The sequence below is a fragment of the Alexandromys fortis genome, unplaced genomic scaffold, assembly GCF_014885135.2.
Source record: "Alexandromys fortis isolate MF-2015 unplaced genomic scaffold, M_Fortis_MF-2015_v1.1 scaffold_241, whole genome shotgun sequence".
Taxonomy (NCBI): domain Eukaryota; kingdom Metazoa; phylum Chordata; class Mammalia; order Rodentia; family Cricetidae; genus Alexandromys; species Alexandromys fortis.
This window is the reverse complement of record NW_026068152.1, coordinates 200014-208535: the sequence shown is the minus strand read 5'-3', so window position 1 is coordinate 208535 and position 8522 is coordinate 200014. Positions and strand designations below refer to the sequence as shown.

The window sequence follows — 8522 nt, the reverse complement described above, 5'->3', positions numbered from 1 at the left end:
TCAGGTGGTAGTGCTATTGACTCCTTCCATTGTTCTTCCTTTAATCCTGTTCTCCTCAGGATGCCTTCTCTGGATTTCCTCCAACCCCAGTGGCAGGTTAACAACCATTCTTGCAGTATCCCTGGAGTGTGCACAACCACAGCCAATGGCATTTTCCATCGTTTCAAAGCTTCTCTGCTAATATCCACACTGCACCAGCAATAAGAATCTGGAACCCAGGGGCTATATGAGAGAGCACAGTTCGTTCTCCCTAGGCTCTCTTATTAATTGCTGGTACTAGACTTTGCGAGTCCTCTCATTCTGCAGCCTATCTCAGCTCTCCCTCCGTTCAGCCAAGTCTCAACAAAATAATAGGATGTATGCTACTGGGGAAGGCCTCCGCGTTTCTAGTAGGATAGACCTGAGATGAGAGTGCCAGAGCTGAGAGCAAATGACTTCCCTGTTATAAAGCCGCTACAGCCCGGCTTTTAAAGGCTGGGGTGAGAGCCAGCGAAAATGACAGAGAGGGAAAGACAGCAAACGCAGAGCCTTCAAATTAACATAGCCCCGCCCCGCGACGCTTGGACAACGCCCCTTTCCACGGGCCTTAGCCCTTCCCACTAGCCTGTCGGCCCGCCCCCGGACCAAACGCTAAGCGGGAACCCACACAGCGTGACGCGGGGAGCGGGATCCGCGGCGGCTCCGTCCAGGTGCTTCCGGCTCCCACCGGACGGAGGCGCGCTCGGCCCCGTGCTCGTTCTCCCACGGAAGTGTGTTTAGGCGCACCGGAAGCCACCTCAGGGGGTGAGCCATGGCGGGTTTGCCTGTTAGAGACCCTGCGGTGGATCGTTCTCTGCGTTCTGTATTCGGTGAGAGGATTTCGGTGGCGCCTCTCCGGGCAGGGAGGGACATCCCCTGCGGTCCCCAGCGGAGCGGGTGTCGGGGCGGGCGTGCCGCTTCGCCGCTGTCCTTTGACGCGGCAGCCCTGGTGTACTCGTGGGCAAACAGACTCCCCCCCTCCCCCCCACGACACCTCGGGCTCCAAGGTATTGGAGATTTTCCGCAGTGTGGTTCAGGGAGCTAGACTCTAGCGTTGGTCTTCTCTGCGTTTTCCTCTTCATGATTCTCAGTTATTTTTTAGGAGAAAAGGTGCGTGGAAACAGAGCGTCCCTGTTCCGTGCTGCTTCTCTTAGCCCAAAATACAGATTTTATTCTGAAGCCATCGACCCTATATCCACTTCCCGCCCTCTCATAAACGCGTAATATCGCTTGTTTTTTACTTGTAACGTTTCATCCAACCATAGTGGTAGCGGCCACCTGGCATCTTGAGGTGGGTTGTGAATGAATGAATGAATGAATGAATGATTGATTGATTGATTAAAGCTCAGGGACATTTTAGAGAAGCGAAACTAAGCAATTTTTAAGATTTAGACAAGTTACTTCTAGAATATGTGTCTTGCTTTTTAAAGCACGTTTTGGAGGCTGTAGAATTGCCTCGAATTCCAGGCCAGCCTAGAACTACATAACAAGGCGAGCCAGAGCTACATGTAAGACTCTCAGAAAGAACCAGAAGCACTGTTTGGAAGAAACGTGCCAAAGCCGTTCCGAGTGCTTTTTAAAAGGCCTCCCCTATTCATGGCTACCCCTCCACAAGTGTGTTTATGTGTAGAAATAAAGACACGAGCCCACCCCCTTTAGTTTCTGGTGTTGGTAGTCACTGGTTGAACTCACAGTTCTGTGGGTAAATACCAGTGCTTAAACATTGATTTTCATCAGAGTTAGGGGACACATGCTAGTTGTCATATCTGTCCAAGAACTGTTTGGAAGACATCTTTTTTATTTAGTCTCTGGCTCTGTTCTGAGGTCTGAAAAGAAACAGTGGAAGCGGGGTTTTGGAGAACATTCAGTCAGTTGCTACATATTTATTGATAAAACTAGAAAGCCTACTGTTTACTTGCTCACCAAAGAGCTCCTTACTGTCCCAGCATTTTAATGTATTATCTGTTCCTTAGTGGGAAACATTCCTTATGAAGCTACTGAAGAACAGCTGAAGGACATCTTCTCTGAGGTTGGACCTGTTGTTAGTTTCAGGTGAGATCCTCTTTTAAGATATTCATGGGAGATCCTTAAAAATCACCACAGATTTTGTGATAAATATACATGCTTTATTATTCAGATCCAGTCTTAGCTGAAAGATTTCTTTCATTAAAAATGTTTCAAAAACACAAAAGCAGAATTAGAAGGGTATCTTTTTTTTTTTTTTTTTTTTGATTTTTCGAGGCATGGTTTCCCTGTAGTTCTGGAGCCTGTCCTGGAACTAGCTCTTGTAGACCAGGCTGGCCTCGAACTCACAGAGACCCACCTGCCTCTGCTTCCCGAGTGCTGGGATTAAAGACATGCATCACCACCGCCCAGCCTTGGAACTCATTCTTTAGCCAGGCTGGCCTCAAACTTATAAAAAGCTGCTTGCTACAAGGGTATCTTACTGTGGGCTAAATTCAAACATGCCAATGTTAGCAGGAAGTCAGTCTGTACGTATGTAGTATTTGTTCCTGATACTTGGTTTTGCTCTTCAGATTGGTATATGATAGGGAGACAGGAAAACCAAAGGGTTATGGCTTCTGTGAATACCAAGACCAAGAGACGGCGCTTAGTGCCATGCGGAACCTGAACGGTCGCGAATTCAGTGGGCGAGCACTTCGAGTGGATAATGCTGCCAGTGAAAAGAACAAAGAGGAACTCAAAAGTGAGTATAAATCCAAACCATATCCATTACAAGTTACTGAAGATGAGGCAATGCAAGTTTTCCATTTGTGATTATGCTTTAGAAGATGCTGAGGGTGGTTAGCCCCTGAGGTACCTGAGTGTATTTACCTGATATGTATGTTTAAGCAACTTGGCTTTAGAAATCCTTCTCTTCCCTAGGAGTTGGTTTCCAGTTTAAGGGGAGTTCAGGTCCACCAAGCCTAAAGGCAGTTCCACAAATCCTTGAAATTAATGTCTTTGTCTGTTTAAATGCTTTTCTTCTGAAGTGACTTGTCAACGAAATCAGTAATGGCATTATCATTGTGTCGGCTGTCCTCTAAGAGCAGAAGGTATACTGTCACTGTCCTTTGCTGACTTTTCCTTCCGTGACTTACTTTTCAGTTCCAGAGTTTCAAGTTACGGTTGGTACTCACAGACACTCTGGAAAATAGACACTTGAAATGACTTAAGGTGTTATTTTGCCTTCCTAACTTCGTTGTTTGCTTTCTTCCTAATCAGGCCTTGGCACTGGTGCACCAGTCATCGAGTCACCTTACGGAGAGACCATCAACCCCGAGGATGCCCCTGAATCTATTAGCAAAGCAGTTGCTAGTCTTCCACCAGAACAGATGTTTGAGCTGATGAAACAGATGAAGGTGGGAGGAGGCATTTGGTTATAAACAAAACAATTTATATTAGCTTTTCAAGGAGTTAATGAACATGGGCTTAAGTAATTGAGTCTGTAGACACTACGTCTTCCACGTTTTATACACAGAGCTGTTTTTATACACAAACAGTCCTGCCCAAACTGTCCAGCATTTTCCGTGCCCCCATATATGTTAAATTATAGCTTTGCCCATAAGTGATAATATTACCATATTATAAGTACTTTTTCTTGCCTGCCATGGCCAAGATTTTTTTTGTTCAATGTCAAAATCACTGCTAAATCACCAGGTGTTGTGCTAAATCCCATGATGTTGTGTGCCTTAGTATCACCACTTGGGATGCTGAGGCAGAAGGGTCACAGTGAGTTCAATACCAAAATGGTATACATGAAACATTGTCTCATAAAGAAAATCAATAGTAATTGAGATTGTCTTGAATATTACATTTATGAGATGAAATGGCTCAAATCATTATCAGATTCTTAGTATTGACCCTGAAGGTGAATTTTCTTACCTTCTCAGCTCTGTGTCCAGAATAGTCCCCAGGAAGCACGAAACATGTTGCTTCAGAATCCTCAGCTGGCGTATGCTTTGCTACAAGCACAGGTAGTGATGAGAATTGTGGATCCTGAGATTGCCCTGGTGAGTGCTTCTGATTCTTATATGGAAATAGTAGGATATTCTTTGAGTGGGATAAGAACTGCCTGATTGGCTTGTTAAACAGACAGCTCATAGATATATCTTTTCATTTTTTAGAAAATTCTGCATCGCCAGACAAATATCCCAACGCTGATTTCAGGCAACCCTCAGCCAGTCCATGTTGCTGGGCCTGGCTCAGGACCCAATGTTTCAATGAACCAGCAGAATCCTCAGGCCCCTCAGGCTCAATCTTTGGTAGGGTTTTATTCTACAGTATTTTTTTTTATCTGTCTTAAAATGTTATTTTCTTTCCAGGGGAATATTGAGAGAAGAAACAGCAGGAATCAGAGCTGGTAATTAAAATTCTTAGGCATAAGAGAAATTTCCAGATTGCAGAACACATGCTACCTGAAAGAGTATAGATTCCATTCCAAACTAATAAAATAGAGACCCTTCTTGTAAACCCTTTTCTAGTAAGCTAATTTTTTGTGGGTGTGTATACCTGCCACTGTGATTATCACTTTAGTATTCCTTGTTATCTCATTTCATCTGCATAGCAGCAAAATGAGGCAAGCATTTTTACTGCCTCCATTCTCAGCAATAACAAAGGACCAAGCACATATTCAAAAGCATGATTGTAACCCTCTAGACATAAAAATTTAATACATCTAAAGGTTGACCTTTATATAAAGAAAAGGAACTAAACACTAAAGACGAAATGGGAAAAGGATTTGTCACACATATGATGGGCAAAAGATTAATTCTAAATAAAGAGTATTTAGAATTGAGTGGTCATGATCAAAGATGTCTATTGCCATATAATAGTAGCAAATATTACGAACACATGAAATGTTCATTAGTGAATGTTGTAATAAGAGCAGCGGGCTGCTTCCCGCTACCCGGCTAGCTTTACCCAAAATAATTACACGGAAACTGTATTCTTTTAAACACTGCCTGGCCCATTAGTTCTAGCCTCTTATTGGCTAGCTCTTACATATTGATCTAACCCATTTTTAATAATCTGTGTAGCCCATGAGGTGGCTTATCAGGGAAGATCTGTCTGGAGTGGGAGAATCATGGCGACTCATTGACTCAGCTTTCTTTCTCCCAACATTCTGTTCTGTTTACTCTACCCACCTAAGGGTTGGCCTATCAAATGGGCCTAGGCAGTTTCTTTATTAATTAACCAATGAAAGAAACAGATTAGAAAGAAATCACTCCCACATCAAGTGAAAAGTGGAGAAAATTTGGTATATATCCAATGGAAAACTTTAAACAGTTAAGTAAACTACATGTATGAATAGAAATGACCTTTAGAAACCTAATGCCATATAACATTAAGGTGGGCAAGAATATGTGGTATCAGCACAGATAACTCAAAAATATAATGGCATACAGAAAGTAAAATTAAGTAAATATGGAAACATTTTCCGTATGGATATATGTATTAGCATAAGTTCTCAAACTTTGAAATGCAAAAATAGTTCAATATTTATAAGTATGTTTTAAAGATTTATGTTATGTATATATGATTTTATGCATATATGTAAGTACACTGTGCATGAAGCGTCCAAGGAGGCCAGAAGAGGATGTCAGTGTTCCTAGAATTAGAGATACAGACTATTTTGAGCTTCCATGTGGATGCTGGGAATAGAACCCAAGTCCTCTGCAAGCGAAACAAGTGTTTATAAGCATTGAGACATCTTTCAAGCCCAAATATAAACATTTTAAATGTGTATAAGAATTCTGAGTAGTTATTTAAGGAGTAGAAATATGAGGTGTAGATGAAAGCCACATAGGAAGTTATGTTGTTTATATTTTTATATCTCTATTTTTCTTTTTTTTTTCTTTCTTTTGGTTTTTTTGGGACAGGTTTCTCTGTGTATCAGTCCTAGCTGTTACAAAGTCCTGGAACTCCCTTTGTAGACCAGGCTGACCTCGAACTCACAGAGTTCTTTCTGCCTCCCAAGTGCTGGGATTAAAGGTGTGCACCACCACCACCCGGCTGTATCTCTTTTTCATAAGCAAAAAAGCTTATAAATTATTTTTAAAAATACCAAAATGAATTGTAAGCATAAACAGTTCACAAAACTGAAATTAAGTATTCAGTCTAAAAATACAAACTAAAATAAGCCACAATTTTTCACCTCCTGGGTGGGCCGAGGTAAATGTGGATGAATCCGATGATGGTATAAGGCAAAAATTTGTAAATATTTTCTTAGGAAACTCAGTAAATATCGTTGCCTTTAAAAGCTCTATCATTTCTGTAATGTGAGCTAATATGTAAACGTATCTGATTGTATTCCAGGAAAACCTTACTTATAAAGCCACTGGTAGGAACAGGCATGGTGGTGCTGTAATCTTAGCTCTTGTAAGATGAAGGCAGGTAGATCAGGATTCAAGGTCATCCTTGGCTTCTCTGATTGTATTCCAGGAAAACCTTACTTATAAAGCCACTGGTAGGAACAGGCATGGTGGTGCTGTAATCTTAGCTCTTGTAAGATGAAGGCAGGTAGATCAGGATTCAAGGTCATCCTTGGCTACTCTGATTGTATTCCAGGAAAACCTTACTTATAAAGCCACTGGTAGGAACAGGCATGGTGGTGCTGTAATCTTAGCTCTTGTAAGATGAAGGCAGGTAGATCAGGATTCAAGGTCATCCTTGGCTACCTAGCAAAACTGAAGCCTCTCTGGGATATTTGAGACCCTACCTCCAAAAAAAGAAACCAAGACTGGGGGACTGCAAATGGTTCAGAAAATAAGGGTGCTTACTATCTGGCCTGACAACCTGAGTTCAATCACTGGGGGACACATTATGGAAGGAGAGAATGTATTCCTGTAAATTGTCCTCAAGTGTGCCATAGTATATACACACACACACTGGATGGATGGATGGATGGATGGATGGATGGATGGATGGATGGATGGATGGATGGATGACAAGATGGCTCAATAGATAAAAGAGCTTATTGCCACACCTGACAACCTTAGTTCAATCCCCAGGAGTCATATATAGTGGAAAAAGAAAACTTATGCAAGTTGCCTTCTGATCTCTGACCTCCACATGCGTGCTGGGGTGTACATGTGGACACAAAAAAATTTGAGGTATATATATGAATGACAGGGTCTCTATATGGCTTTGGGACAGTCCTAGAAATCACTATGTAGACCAGGCTGACTTCGTAACTCACAAAGATCCACCTGTCTCTGCCTCCTGAATGCTGGGATTAAAGGTATGCACCACTATTCCTGGCTTGAAAAAAAAATTAACTGGTTAATAGGTTAGCCAAATTTGGTGATACATACCATTAATCCTAGCACTTGAGAGGCAGAGAGCAATGCGGTGGTTGTGCACACCTTTAATTGCAGAAATCGGGAGGCAAAGGCAGGTGAATCTCTGCCTGGTCTACCCAGTGTTCGGGACAGCCAATACTGTTGCATAGAGAAACCATGTCTTGGGGGAGGAGTTCTATTTTTAGTTATTGTTGTAAACCTCTAAAATGAACCATAGAGAAAAGCAGTGATATATAAAGACAAGTTAAAAAATATATAAGGCTTTGAATATCCACTAGAGGTCTTGAAATGTATCTGAATAAAACTGAAGAGTGCCAGTATTTCACTCCCTTTACCATCACCACTCACAATGATAAGGTCAGGGGTGAACATGTGAACCAGTCATGAGCTATTGGGATCCATGCTGTTTTGGACTTTATCCAACAGGTAAACCACTGCTGTTGCTTTAAGAAGCAGCCGATATGAGAAGCATCTCTACTCTGAATCTCATTCGTCACTTTATTAGTAAACTGTTGTACTATATACAGACTGCAGAGACACGCAGAAAGGGTAGGATAGTACTGAACTCAGACTCCAAACTGAGTTTGATTTTTAAAAAACTTTATTTTTTGCAGTTCTTTACGTTCCAAAGATGTGCATAGTTCTCTATGGAATGCCTCATGAAAAGATTACATTCCCTTTCTCTCACGCAATTTAATGTATCATTTACAAATTATATACACATTCAAGAAAGTTACATCCAAGGACAAATTATTAAAGCTTGAAATTTTTTTTCATAAACAATTTTTTTCATGAAAATACAGTACGAGCAAGATTTTTTTGAAGTCCCAGTCCCTTTTTTGTCTTAAACATAAGGTACATTTTCAACTTATTTTTTTAACTTTTTTTAATTAATTTATTTATTTATTAAAGATATCTGTCTCTTCCCCACCGCTGCCTCCCATTTCTCTCCCCTTCCCCCAATCAAGTCCCCCTCCCTCATCAGCCCAAAGAGCAATCAGGGTTCCCTGACCTGTGGGAAGTCCAAGGACCACCCACCTCCATCCAGGTCTAGTAAGGTGAGCATCCAAACTGCCTAGGCTCCCACAAAGCCAATACGTGCAGTAGGATCAAAAACCCATTGCCATTGTTCTTGAGGTCTCAGTAGTCCTCATTGTTCGCTATGTTCAGCGAGACTGGTTTTAACCCAGGCTTTTTCAG

At 41.7% G+C, this 8522-nt stretch overlaps 1 protein-coding gene across 3 annotated transcripts in view; it reads left to right on the top strand.

Moving 5' to 3' along the window:
• Positions 1-668: 668 nt before the first annotated feature.
• The window catches only part of Cstf2 (cleavage stimulation factor subunit 2), a 39004-nt gene continuing 31150 nt past the window's right edge, over positions 669-8522 (top strand). The window contains exons 1-7 of one of the 3 annotated variants that reach the window (XM_050127271.1): positions 750-848; positions 1121-1309; positions 1992-2070; positions 2556-2725; positions 3244-3380; positions 3912-4031; positions 4146-4283. In XM_050127271.1, the coding sequence (XP_049983228.1) occupies positions 2638-2725; positions 3244-3380; positions 3912-4031; positions 4146-4283 (483 nt within the window). In that variant the 5' untranslated portion in view covers positions 750-848; positions 1121-1309; positions 1992-2070; positions 2556-2637. Of the gene's footprint in view, positions 849-1120; positions 1310-1991; positions 2071-2555; positions 2726-3243; positions 3381-3911; positions 4032-4145; positions 4284-8522 lie in introns of all 3 variants that reach the window. The other 2 variants (XM_050127272.1, XM_050127270.1) reach the window with 2 other exon arrangements.